At 41.0% G+C, this 14590-nt stretch overlaps 1 protein-coding gene across 1 annotated transcript in view; it reads left to right on the top strand.

The window, feature by feature from the left end:
* The first annotated feature begins 2001 nt into the window (after positions 1 to 2001).
* The window catches only part of STARD13 (StAR related lipid transfer domain containing 13), a 375055-nt gene continuing 362466 nt past the window's right edge, over positions 2002 to 14590 (top strand). The window contains exon 1 of the mRNA XM_067562980.1: positions 2002 to 2751. Coding sequence (XP_067419081.1) covers positions 2002 to 2751 — 750 coding nt within the window. The remainder of the gene's footprint in view (positions 2752 to 14590) is intronic.

The raw sequence follows: 14590 nt of genomic DNA, 5'->3' as shown, positions 1-14590 counted from the left end.
CACTGTCAGAGACAGAATACAGGATTAGACAGACCTTGAGTCCATTCCATTGTAGTCATTCCTGGGTGGCAAAACGTGTGGGAGAGTGGCTGATAGGGATATGCCCTTCATCAGGATGTGCAGTGCCTGGGGAGTTGAGGGCAAAGATACACTTTTAAGGGAAGAATAGACAATATTCATACGAACTAGCAGGGGCCTTTATCACTATTGCCAAAATTTACGGACAAGGGTAGCAAAAGTTAGGCACCTAGCTCAGTATTTAGGCACTTAAATAAATGATCTGATTTTCAAAGATGCTGTGCCACTGCAACTCACGTAGATGTTAAGGTAACTTGTATGTGCTCAGCACTTCTGAAACTCAGTCTGCTTTTATTAGGGGCCTATCTTCAGGCTTCAAATGCCTAGAGGCCACTAGGCAAAAGCAGACTAAGCAATTGCTTAGGACCCTGAGCAACTCAAGGGGGCCCTCTATTAATGATTAGTATATGTTATGTGTCAGGGGGGAGCCCAAAAACATTCCTGCTCAGGGCCTCCATTGGGCTAGCACCAGCATTGCAGATACCTAAGTTTAGCCACCTGTGTACGCAAATGCTGACCTAGTCATCCTGTATAACCAAGAAATGGAGTGCGTGTGTATGCATGTGTGTACACACACACATGTACATGCATGTGTTCAGTTGAAGCTTGTATAATAAAGCTCATAATGAAGAAAAAATGCGTGCATATATAAAATAAATTTTCTCTATTTCTCATATCCTAATCATGACTGTTACAATAACTATATATATATAGCCCAGCAATGAAATATGCTTGGCCAATATGCATTGGTCATTTTTTGACAAGTGCAATGAAAAGCATGTCACATGCCAGTTTTTTACTTTGTCTGCTTTTCATGTGATAGTTATAATCCTGGCTTCTAATACGCCTTTCTCTTTGGCTTGCCACATACCATCAAAGGCTGACGCTCCCATTAATATTTTGAATAGGTTCTGTTCTGTTTTGTTGTCTTTCATATAATATCCCGAAACACAGATTAAAATGAGGATTATCTATATTGGAGCTGCAACAAAAGACAAATTACGTAGATGTGCCAGTATAGGTCAGTCATTGATTTCTGGACCCGAAATCAAATATGCATCTCATTTGATACTTGGGGGATCCACAGACTAGATCTGGGCAGAGAAGATAGCCCTAAGAGTGACTTAAACCAGCCAACTCAGAGCTGAAACTCTGTAGTCAGCCTTCACTTTTTACACTGCATCTGAAAATGGTTTATTGTATTGTTCACTAATGCTGCAATATTGAATCAGCTCAGAGCAGATGAAGGACAGAATTTCAGCTTTAACTCTAAATTATAATTTAAAGTAAACGCGTAAGTCTATTTTAATGCAATATCTTCTGTGTCAATAACCTTAGTTTTTCCCTCCATTTTAGTTGAAGCTAGTATAAAAAATCTAAAAGCCCTTAGGGATTTAACAGACAATAAATAAATAAATAAATCTACCGCAGAAAGGTAAGTTTACATAAGTTTTTAAATACATTGTGTTTACCCAATAAATGCATTATGTCAGTCAGAACTGTTCTGGTCTATTGTGTACATATTTAGAGCCAAAATTTGAAAAACATTTTTGTATTTACCTCATCTTTCTTAATAAGCAGTTATGAAAATAGGCTAAAGCTGCTCAAGTTTTCAATTAATTTCACCTGTTTGCAGCAAAAATATTATGGGATGACCTATCCCTAGATTTGATATGGAATTTTAAATGTTCAGATTGCTTTCACTGTTGCACTGCAAATACAAGTGTAGTAGCATCAATAAACTTACCTTTTTGTATTTCAGGAACACAGAAGATTTGGACCATTTGCATCCATCTCTAAGTATTAATAATGGTGTTCTGACCGTGATCTTGAAGAAATAATGCAAGGACATTTTCTGATTCAGCATGGAGAATTGTAGCTCTCAAGACATCCAGCAATGAAGTGAAGTTTGACTTCTGATGGATGAAATCTGTGGGAATGGAAGCTAAGCTCTTTGAAGAGGAGCAGGTGTCACCTTATTCTATATATGCCACATGTCTGGGGACGTCAGAGGAGTCAGAAAATGCAAAACATGAAACAAAGGTAGAAGAATGTGATTGCCAGTTTCAGCTCCATAACGTTCCACTTGAATCCGAATTGAGTTCTTCATCTATGTCACAGTTAGTAAGCTACACTGAGATGTCCTTGGAACCTAGCAAGGTTACCGGCTGTGTTACTGCTGCTGCTGAGCCTGAGATAAAGCATCTTAGTGGAGAATTACTGAGTTCTTCAGGGCACAAACCAAAGGACAGTCCTACACACCTGACCTCACATGAGGAATTCCCCTCACCACTCTTTCCAAGAGAAAGCTCAGCTGAGAAATCAGAGAGGGTTCAAGAGATCAGAGTAATAACACATAAACCGAGTGCGATCACTTTTTCCGACTTTGAGTTTCTGTCACATGGAGCTAACTCTAAACTCCATATTTGTGAGGTCACAGACACAGAGTCTTCTTCCTCTGAAGAGGAGCAGGAAGATGATGATATTTTTACAGAGCTGCCACTGTATGGGGCATTTTGCAATGGTCTTTATAAAAGAACTATTCTCCCTGGGAAGGAAGATAAACATGAATATACCAAAAATCAGGATGTCTGTCATTCAGATGGCTGCAGTAATCACACCGCACAGAAATTGAATGACCATGAAAAGGAAGAAAAACAATCGGACTTGGTGGTAAGATGAACTAATTTCTTGTTCCAAGCAGGCAAGCTGTGCTTTAGCAGCATTACTTCAGTTTGGTTAATGGGGGATTATATTGATATAATTGGTATCGAATCAATCAACAAACAAGATCGTTTAAAGGAAAGAATGGTTATAGTTCACTTGAGGAACCCCTTTAAACATAATGTTATGGAAACTCTCCATAGAGAATATTCAAAAGTTGGGCCTCTATCCCTCTCTATATAAATGGATCAGGCCTATGCTTTACACTTTTGTGGTACATTTTTAACAGAAAAAGTTATGGGACAGATTGATTCATTTATTATGCTCTGGCTGGTTTGTGCTGCTTTAGAGACACAAAGCAGCTGTGAACCCACTTTAACTGGCCAGTTAATAGGGTTTTATAGCTGCTTGTCACTGTCAGAGTGGCACAAAGCAGCTGGAAAGTACCAGTGAAATTAGCCCAATATTTTTTAAATTAAAAAAATGTGTCAAAAATAAAACTTCCTTCAATCTGCACATAACATTCTATAAATGTGTTTTGATCCTAAGAAACACCAATATTTCTAATTGAAAATATGATAATTACACCTGTAGAATCATAGAATCATATTAAAAACTACGTAATTATTGGTACAAGGTTTCCTTCTGACACTCTAAGTTGCGGGGAGTGGTAGATACACTGGAGGGTAGGGATAGGATACAGAGTGACCTGGACAGATTGGAGGATTGGGCCAAAAGAAATCTGATGAGGTTCATCAAGGACAAGTGCGGAGTCCTGCACTTAGGATGGAAGAATCCCATGCACTGCTACAGACTGGGGATTGACTGGCCAGCAGTTTTGCAGAAAAGGACCTAGGAGTTACAGTGGACATGAAGCTGGATTTGAATCCACAGTGTGTCCTTATTGCCAAGAAGGCTAACAGCAGATTGGGCTGCATTAGTAGAAGCATTGCTAGCAGATTGAGGGAATTGATTATTCCCCTCTATTTGGCACTGGTGAGTTTGTAGTGCATCCCATGTGACATATAGGATTTTCCCTTTATAACTTCTCAAAATAACATAAATGACATAAGGCCAGTGTAAAACATTAAATCATACATTGACAGTAAAACAACAAAGCTTTTGAACCAACCAATTCTATTTCTTCAGACTTCCGTCTTACATTTCTATTAGTCTGAGCTTTAAACATGTGTCATTTTTCTTGTTTCCTTCTGATGTGGGAAAATTGGCTTTCTCATTTTCCCCTGCTCTGGTAAGGACATACCTTGCACTAGTTCTATACATGGTGCAACATCTACCCCCCTGTGTCCTGTTGTGGCTGTGCTAGCCAGCAATGAAAACTGTTCCCAGTGGGTATTGCCAGCTCCAGAGGACAGAGTTGAGTTTGCCTTTGTGGGGATGAAGTTTACCTTAACTTCTTATTTCCTGATTTTCAGAGGTTTCCTAAGTGGAAATAAGAGTAGTGGCCCTATGGAAGCTGCTTCCCATTTCCCATGCTGCTGCCTGTCATGCATGTAGTCAGTATCTTATATCCTCTTACTCCCCTGTGTTGTCCTGTAATAAATTAAAATTAAAACCACCTCCTCTATCTATAGATATATTGTATTTTTAAAAAACCTAGAGAGGTTTAGGACAACTCCAAAAACAGACAGTAATGAGAACCACCAAACTATATTCTTTCCAGCAGAAATAGAGTAATTACCTATGTTCTTTGGAATTGCTGGAGTATAAAAGAATTTCATAGATGCTTTCCAAGTGAACTCTCACTAGTCTGAAGAATTAGCAAACAAAGCTATTTCTTTTATAGTTGGCCACAGACCAGACATGTGGATCCAAACACGCTGAGCTTTGGAGAAGTTCAGATCTGGATCAGAAATGCATAGCTATCTCTGTAATGGGAGAAACCTAACCCATAAATTCCAACACTTCTGAACATTGGGGCACAAATTAATCGTCATACTTTTACATCTCATTCCCATTTTTGTTGTTGTTGTTATCAAATCAGTGCCTCTGAAATCAGGGTAGAGCCTCTAGTATAATGATATGTGACCTACTGATGGTCATAGCATTTCCCACTTTTCTTGCTCCATTTTTTTTATATGTGTTTGATTCTCCTCTCACTTACGTCAACTTTACATCAGTATAGCTCTATTGGCTTCTGATTTACACACAGAGAAAAATGAGACCATGTTATCTTAAAAACATTTTTAAAAATACTCTTGCTAAATTATTTTGAGTCTGGAATTGTGTGTATGATTTTAGCCTCTTTACATCAAATATGATCTATATAATATTTAGCCTTTTTTCCTTCCTCCTTTGCTTGAATTCTATTTCAATGCATTTTGAATCTCAGCTTGGTTCTTGCGATATGGTTCTGCACCCATTGAAGTCAATAGGAGTTTTGCTGTTGACTTCCAGGGAGAAGGAGCAGGCCCAGCATTTGTTTCCATTTCTCTAGAATTAAGGTTATGATGGAATCTGTGGGGTCATATTTGTAACATTAATAAAATGAACTGGAACAGCAGTTAGAGATGTTGGGAGACACAGAATGTTAGATTTTTATATATAGTCAGGTCCTTGAATCCAGTCCAGTATGTATTTTGAGTGACATAATATTTTCCATATTTGGTACTGCTCATCTCCTGGCCTTTTGGTCTCTGTCAAATACCATACTCATCACATGGGTTTCTAGTAATTTTATGTAATCTAGATGAAAATACCCTTAATTTGATGGGCAATTAAGAGAGAAAAATTAACTAATGCATTCACTCTAATATTTCACTCAACCCCCAATTCTAGAGAGAAATGCATCCTTCTACCCATATCTACTGATAAAATGATGTATCCGTAAATTTCAGATTAAGTAATTATTCTGTTTTGGATTAATAATAGTTTAAGTACAGTATCTGAACGCTTCTCTGGCCCATCTAAATGGATGCTTTGTCTTCATGAACTTCTGAAGTTCTCCTGTCATCATCATCAACCATTGTTTTGTTTTTCTTAACTGTATTGAGATACTGCCATTTGCTCACTGTGAAGAAAATGAATGATTAAGAATTGTTCTCAGCCTCTGCTATTAGAAAACCTAAGACCTGAGCTTTTTCTGAAATATTGATACAGCTGCCCAGTAAGATGCAGTGACACTCAGTTCAGTTTATTAAATCATTATGTTGTCACCATAGTCCAGGGTTGGCCAAATTTACTGACCCTTTGAGACCCGCCACCCCATCCACTGAGCAGAATCCTCTAGCGCCACGACTCTGCCGCAGGGCAGAAGTTCCGAGCTCCCCACCCCCAGTCTGGTAGGTGGAGAATGGGAGGGGGGAGGCATAAGGGGCTCCATGAGCCACACTTTAACTGTAAAAGAGCTGCATGCAGCTCTCAAGACAGTTTGGCCACTCCTGCCATAGTCTATTCCAAGGCTTGCTTCTTCATTCATTCAGAAACAATATTGCTTACATTCCAGCTATCTAAACATACATCAAAAGCAAAAGTGACATCCCCTGAATTAACTGAAGGTCATTCCTATAGATAAAAGGAAAAAGCCAGGCATTGTTGTCATTTAGTTGTAGTCCATTGCCATAAAATAATGCAATTCATAGTACAGAATAATATACAGTATATTTCCAGACAAGGTGGTGGAATAATCTAGTAAATCTCTGAGAATATGTCAAAACATTTAAAAAATTGTGCAGATTGAATGATGCAGGGCTTGTTTCTGACTCTTGCTCCATTTAAATAGGCAGAAATCACTGTGAGAATCGATTCCAGTAATTAAAAAAAGTTTATTATCTTGTCTGTGCAATTTTAGCAATAATGAAACATTAATATTTGTACTAGAAGTTTTAATCAAGACTCTAGTTTAGTGCCAATCAAATGTGCTATAATCTAGTTATCCCCATTATTTTGGGTAAGGCTAGGGGAATGATGTCTTTCTAATGGAAAAAGATTAACAAAGTGGAGTGTATGGAAGTACAACTATTGTCAATAGGAGTACTTAGCCCTGAAACTTAAAAATAATGTAATAAACAAATCATCTTTACCATATAAATACATGGCTGTCAGACATAACAGTGTGACTGATATCCTGACTAACCTCACACCACCAAAGCTGGCTATGAAATAGTGATTTGGCTCTATCCTATGGGGCATTCCTAAGTAATATGTACTTGTGATTGACCTACCCAGTACTAGATGTCAATACTGATCCAAACAGGTAAGACATAGCTTAGTTGCTAAGGGGAAAAACTAAACTAAAGATTTAACTGTACAAAAATGTACTATTTATTTCTTATCAGGATAACAAAATATTGTATGCTGCTTGTCTTTTTTTACAGCGGGCTCCACTGCACAGTGTTGGTGATAACTCCTTATTAAGCATTCCAAAGACCAGATTCTGTCACCTTATTCACACTGAGTAGCACCTTGCTATGCAAATAGTTCCATTGAAATCATCAAATGGGGATGTACTACTCAGAGTGAGTAAAGGGGCAGAATCCGATCTTGATGCAGGTAACTGGAGTGATGAATGTTACATTTTTAACTATATACAATGTATACTATTTTATAAAATTAAATAAAACAATACACGCCTTTATACTTGGCAACCGACACCTCAAGCAGTTTTAGCCTAATTAATGTTAAACAGAGGAAAATCTCTGTAAATATACCAAATTGCTAAAAGTGCATATCAGTTCTTTTATAAATGAAACAAAATATTATTGTAAACATTTTGTACTGTATAGATTTCTTTTGTTTAAAAAAGGTTTTCTCTCTCTTACCTTCCTGCTCCTCCCTCAAAAGGTAAACAGAATCCAGGGCTGGACTTAGGAAAAATGGCAGTCTGGGCAAATATGTATTTTGCCACCCCTGGCCCCCACTGCCTCCCCATCCATGCCACCCTGGTCTCCACTGCCTCCCCGGGCTCCCTATCGCCCCCGAACTCCGTTGCCTCCCTCACCCCATTGCCCAGAGCTCCCTTCCATGGCCTCGCTCCCAGGGCCCGTCCTGCTCCTTGCCTCTTGACCTGGTGGCTGGAGAGCAGTGGCTGCTGGCCTGGAGCCCACCGCCAGCAGCAGCATAGAAGTAAGGGTGGCAATATCATACCATGCCACATAGGCGTAGTTTGGCTGCTATATTTGGGGGGCAAAGCATGTCCGTGCACCTACATGCACACACATGCACCCTGAAGCCAGTTCCCTTGGCTCACTGTCGCTCTCCCCCTGCCTGGAGTGGTACCTGAGCTGCTAGTGCTGGGGGGAGGGGACGGCTACATGGGGGCACCCCAGCTGCTGCTGGTGGCCACTCTGGCAGTGGCTGTTGCAGTGACGATGCTGTTCTGGTGCTGCTGTAGCTACTTCCCTGCTGGGGCGGCTGCTGCTGCTGAGGGGATGGCACAGGCCAGACTTCTGTTCCCCCCCTCGGTCCATTCCTTCTGTTCCCCCCCTGCGGGTACACATTTTTATACAGGAAAGAGGTGGGCACTAGGACACAGAAGGTGGCGTCCAGCTGCTGAGGCAGAGACCCCCAATGCAGGGAGAAAGCTGCTCTCTCCCACTCCCTGTGAGCCCAAATGAGTGATGGGGGGGAGGCGCAGCATGGGAAGGACAAAGCCCCCCCACCAGGCAGGCCAAACAGAGCAAGCACTCCAGGACAGCTCGGCACTTACAGAAATGGGGGTTGGGCATGTGGCATGTGACCCTTCATGACTCACCCCACACCTCACTTCTGTGGGGGGTGCAATGCCCGCCCCCCTGCACCGCTGCAAACAACACCCATGTGCCCCCCTCTTACTTCTGCACTGTTTCTGGCAGTGGCACTGCCTTCAGAACTGAGCACCCAGCCAGCAGCCACTGCTCTCTAATCGGGCTGCACAGGGAGGCGTTTCAGAGCCCGGGGGCTCCCCCTGGCCATGCACCCCCTGACCACTGTGCCTGCGGGAAGAGGGGACCGAGGGGCTGGCCCACTGGCTCTGCAGAGGTGAGCCCGCTGGCCTGCACTTCCCCACCAGGTTGGTAGCTCCGGGTGGCATCACCTGCCCCCTCACCTGGCTGGCCAGGAACTCCAGCCTCAGGCTGGAATGCAGCCCTGCGCTCACACCCACATCAGCAGCCCAGGCCCACCAGCTTGCAGCACTCAGATAGCACCTCTCTGACCATGGCCCCTTGGACAGTCACCCATGTTGCCCACCCCTAAGGCTGGCCTGACAGAATCCCTAAATCCCAAGTGTCACGGTTCCACAACAAACCACCTTCTGTCCCCTTTGTGGTCTCTCTGAGTGTACCCCCTCAGGTATCATCCCTTTTGCCTTCATCTATCCTGAGGTGGAATTCTGCACTTCTCCCACTCCTAGACCAAGCCTGGGCTACAGTATCCTGTGTCTCAAGCATGTTTACCCAACAGATCCAATGAAGTTCAGCATCTGTGGTTCTTCTCTTTGGGAGTCTGTGGCCAGTGCTGTTGATAGTGACCACACTGGTTTCTTAAAATCAAAGTATTGTTTATTGTAACAGACTGTTTTAAAATTCTTTGTTCCTACTATTTTACCCTAAAATTTACCATTCCGATAGTAATCTAGGCAGGACTAATGTCTTCAGATACCCCAGCAGCTGTCTGCTTCGTTTGGCTGTCCTGTACAACTCCACCGCCCCTTTTCTTGGGAGAGAGAGAGAGACACCCTTTTAAACGGCTGCAATCCTTTTGATCTTTTGGTCTCTAGGCCTTTTCCTGCCCAGGCATGGTGTCTTAACAACTCTCTTAAAGATTTGCTGAGAAATGGCTTATCTAGAGCTATTCTTCTTCTTTGCCTGCTTGTTTTTTCCACACAGCCCTCATTAAACTAAACCTGTATATTCATACAGAACACATCTCAATAATCAGGTCAGTGTGTAGTATTCATACATTACAGAGCTGTTCCTCTTCTGTCACACAATGCGCATCTCTGCTACCCCAAGTCTGTATCAAAATCTGCCCATATTATAATTGTATTCGGTCAGGGACTCCAGAACAACCTTCACCCAATAGCTATTTAGCAGACTCTCTGATCCTTATTTATTGTCAGATCAGTTTGGGTCATTTTGAGGGGTAACATTTCACATGTGAAAAGAGATCAAGGACATAAGGTGAAGTGAGTGTTAATGGCCTTTCTCGGGATACAATTTAAAGGTGCTGGCTCTCAGTGCTGTTACTGCACAGGAACTCTGCCCCTGGGCTTGGCTGCTGTAGAAAGACAGCATGGGCTAGTGGTCTGGACATCAGTCTGAAGATTCTGGGTTCTATTCCCAGCTCTGCAATTGACTTGTTGTGTGGCCTTGGGCAAGTCATTTAATCTCTTTCTACTACTGCTATGTAGCATTGCTGCAAATCACTGCTTGTGACAGAGCAGTCCCATTCATTTTCATTTAGGCTTGATTCTCTTCTCCCATCCTTACTCTGGAAGGTGCATTATCTAAATAATCCCACTAATCACAATGGGCTAGTTCACACCCATACACTTGTGTCCTGCGTATGGGGTTGCATGTAATTGCGTCTTCCCAGGAGAACCCCAGGGAAGGAATCATGTCTCATATAGTATTGCTGCCCTATTCTGGGGTGAACAGTAATTTGTTACTGGCCTATGCCAGTAGCCGATTACCTCCCCTCTCCCAGTGCCATCTCAGATGTGCTGGTCAGAGCACTGTGGGATTGGAACCAAGGTGCACTGAATCTATTATCCCCTACATGGCTGGACTCAAGTTATGGGGAGGCCATGCAGAGACTGGAGTAGGAGCTGACCTTAACTCTCCTTATGGCCTTCCCTTCGCATGTAGGCTGGGCTGTGATCCAGAACAATGGAATTACTCTCACAGAGCCAGATTCCAATACTCTTACTTTTGTGGAGTAGTATCTTGCTGTATGAGTTATCACACTGAATTCTGTGGGACCACTCCTGGAGTAAGATATTACTCCATTCAAATAAGGGTGGTGAAATCTGACCCAGTGTGTAGTACTCAGGGTGAATGAAGTGGACAAGATTGGGCCCATAGATTGTAATCTCCAACTTTGATTGACTCATGAAGAGCCTAAATCTAAATCTGAATTAAGTTATAAGTAAAGTAACTTAAAATGAAAGTGTGCCATTGGAATAGTCTCTAAAGGGAAGTAGTGAAAGTCCATCACTTGGGACATTTAAAAGAAGATTGGGAACAGCCGTGGAAAATGTGCAATAGAGAACTATCCTTCATTGGCAGGGAGATGAACTGTGTGATCTCTCTCTTGTTCTTGATTATCTGATTTCCATTTCTTTGCTGGTTTCTTTCTGGTATTATATATAGGAGAAAACTTTCCTCATTATACAATCACTATTGATTGGCAAATACTAATAAGCATTATAGCACAACACAAAATTTTTAGGCTTACACAATGATGGTAAGGGTTGTTCAGATTAAGGTTGATCAAATTGATTAGGATCTTAGGGGAAGGTTTTCATGGCATTGTCCCAACATTTTGCCTGACTAGTTTGTTTTTTCATTTTTCTATTTCACAAACACTAAAAGCTCAACAAATGAAGGGAAAGAAAGTATGTAGATGAGAAAACATAAAATAAATTCCACAAAAGCCAATGGTTCTAAAACCATATCCTTTGAAGTTGATTAATGATTCTCAAAAAGAAATGCATTCACTGATGCATCTTCGATATGTTAATCAATTAACATATCCCATTAAAACAAGTTAGTTTTCACTTACAGAGTTAGGCCTTTGACAGCAAGTGAACATGGAGGAACCATTAAGGGGAAAAAAAGAGTCAAAATGGGAATAACTAATTTGGTAAAAATTATCAAAATAGTGCAGCAACTAGACCTACACTTATAGGGCTGCCACTTAAGACTCTTACTGCCAAATGCTTTCCTCCTCTAATTTAGTCACATGAGAGTCAAAACCAGTGGAGACTGGCCAGAGGACACAGGGGATGGGGAGGCAGCACTGGCTCCATGTCCTGTTCCCTCATTTTCTACAATCCTGTGGGATCTCCTCCTCCTACTCACCCCAACCTATTAAGTTAAAACTCCACAGTTGTTGAGGGAGAAGAATGGCTGCAAGCCCAAGGGACCTGCCTTATAGGAAATAATGCTGATTTTGTTATCCTCTCTCTTACGTTCCTCTTGTGCATGGTGAGTAGGGTGAGGATTGTCAAGGAAGGCATGGCAGCAAGCTCTGGGGCTGCTGTAGGATGGTTTGGAGGTGTTGAATCTCTGAGTTTCTCCCCTTTGTATGTGCCTCAAACTTTATGGGATTAGTGGACCTCAATCCTATTGCCCACTCCACAGGCAGATAAACCTCAGCCCCATCTTCACTGGAATGGATAGGAGGAAGCGTTCTGAGTTGAAATGTGTGGTGTTCATAGATCCTATGTGTGTTTTCCCCTCACGTGAGGAAGGATTTTGAGAAAAATAGCTGGTTATTTTGATCATAATACATCAGTCTGTTAGTGATGAAGTCCAGTGAGCTAATCCAGAGTATTTTACTAACATCAGAAGCATGTGACTTTTAGCAGAAATAGACACTAGACACATTCTGGGCCAGAAATGGCAGAAACTTTAATATGAATTTAAAAATTAACTTTTCACAAGTTTCAGAATTCCACACATATAGTGATGAACATGGTTTTGCACAGAGAACATTTTCCTCTTTTGGTGTAATCCTGCTGTCCTCAGTACTGTACCTGTTCCACAACAGAATATGTTCCTATATAGCCCTGGTTCAGCAAAGCACTTAAGCACATTTCAGTTCTTTTCTGAATTGGGACCTGTGTCAGTACTCCAAGTACCACTCATCTAACAAGTCAATGTAATATTTTTTTATTTTGGAACAGCTCTCAGAAGTTCCTTAGCTGAAATAGGTGTTTTCATGCTGTTGGCTTTTCAGGGCAATGTGAGTCACTGGAATCTAGATAACTGATAATGATGGTGATGTGTAAACTGAGATTTTTAACAAAATTAAAATACCAAGAAAATGTAGAAAAGAAAACCAAGAAAATGTAACACGTAGCAACAGAAAAAAATACTTATAGATTTTCAAACTGCCCAAGAAGACTGAGGTGTAAAAAGAGTTATTTTTCAACTTGGTGCTGCAATTAAGTAGTAAGGAATGACAGGAGGTGGGATCTTGATGAGTTATGTGGCACAATGCGTAGCCCCAGGCTGGGGTTAATGTGTAATAACCCTGAGTTGTTCCAATAACTCTATGAATTATCTTTAGATTCCTCATAAGGTATTACTGCATTTTTATGTTTACATCTTTGAGCTGCAGGAGGTTTAGGTAATGTTGTTACAAGTGTAGTATATTTTTGGATTTAGCATATAAAATGGGTGGCCATTTTAGTGGTTTAGGATATTAAGACATTTATATTTGATTTGTATTGGAATGTTTCAGAATAATGTTGCTACAGTTCTTGGAAATTCAGCTTATGATTGTGGTGCCAACTTCTAAAAGTTCTATGTATCATATGCACTGTGATATTACTGGAACACAGAGGAGCAGTAATACTATAGGAAAATGATGGCAATACTGTATTCATAGAAAACATTAAGAAGGTGAAGTACTTGTCAACATAGTGATATCATGGTGTTAGAGATAAAGTATGTCTAAGTATAAAGCATGTCTTTTTATAAATGTTTGATGGAAACAGATGGAAACTCTGCAGAAGGAGATCTGTTCAAGTAATTAATTTATCACTACAGCAGAATAAAGCTATAGCTGAATAAAGCTATGTCTGCCAAAGATTTTAACTTAGACGAACAAGCCCCTGTAGGATCAATTTTTTGTTTTACATCTGTTTACAAGCCTCTGTTTGACTTTTAAGCTACAGCGGCCAAGACTCAACAGAAAAATAAAATCCTTCTCAAGTCATGACTTTAAGGTGAACTAAGAAAATCAGACAGAGACTCGCTCAATATAGCGTGGAAGGGTGAGAGAATTACAGCTCCAAGATCTACCAGATGGAAAAGTGGGAACAGAGAGAAAGGTGCAAAAGATAATCCTCCAAAGTGGAGAATGAGTAGACTCCTCTCGAGGGATCCAAGGGAAGCCACATAAGTGAACATGTGCAGGGAGGACCTGCCAGACAAATGTCACTGTGAGGTGGAGAGTAAGCAAAGTGATTTGTGAAACTAAGAAGAGAAATATAGGAAATAAAACTTGTGAAACTGGAGAGAGAAGGTGCTTGTTTGCCTGCCAGATGAGACTTTTGCTAGCTTTCAAAGTTCAGCAATAGAACTGCAATAGATTAGAAAAGTTGAGAATAAATATAAGTAAATTAACAGTCTTGGAAACCAGATTTCAGAACTGGGACAGTTCTTGAAACAGAGTTAGGATGCTTTTGAAATTTGCGTAATAAATCCTATTGACTTTCAGTGATACTTAAGCCCCTTAGTTACTTTTGAAAATGTTACCGGGATAGCATTGTTAGCAACACTGTAGTTATACCCAGGATTTTGCAACCCTTCCTTGTGTGGCAGTCCCACAGAAGTCAACATGACAGCTTTGCAAGTGGAAAGAGTAGAGTGCAGGTCAGGAGTGAAATGGTGCCTGTTCTAATTCATCCTTTTCAATGCCTTATACCACCAAAATGTTTTGAGAGGATGATTTTCTCAAGCTTTGTCTCAGCCCAAGAGAAATAAATTTCATTTTTCAGAGAAACTTGATCCTGTATCTCAGCAGAATTTTTGTGGCCCAGACACTGTAAACTAACTTTTAAAATATAGAGTGGGATTCTTACATAGCTTTCGAATTAAGTGTTCACAAAATAGAGAGAGTGTTTAAAGTAGCCATTAATCCATATGTTGCAACAGAAAGGGTAGCAAGGGCAGTT

This window comes from Emydura macquarii, unplaced genomic scaffold (assembly GCF_026122565.2).
Source record: "Emydura macquarii macquarii isolate MOO-44397 ecotype Brisbane River unplaced genomic scaffold, CSIRO-AGI_Emac_v2 contig_2473, whole genome shotgun sequence".
Lineage (NCBI taxonomy): Eukaryota > Metazoa > Chordata > Testudines > Chelidae > Emydura > Emydura macquarii.
This window is presented reverse-complemented; position numbering and strand designations above follow the sequence as displayed.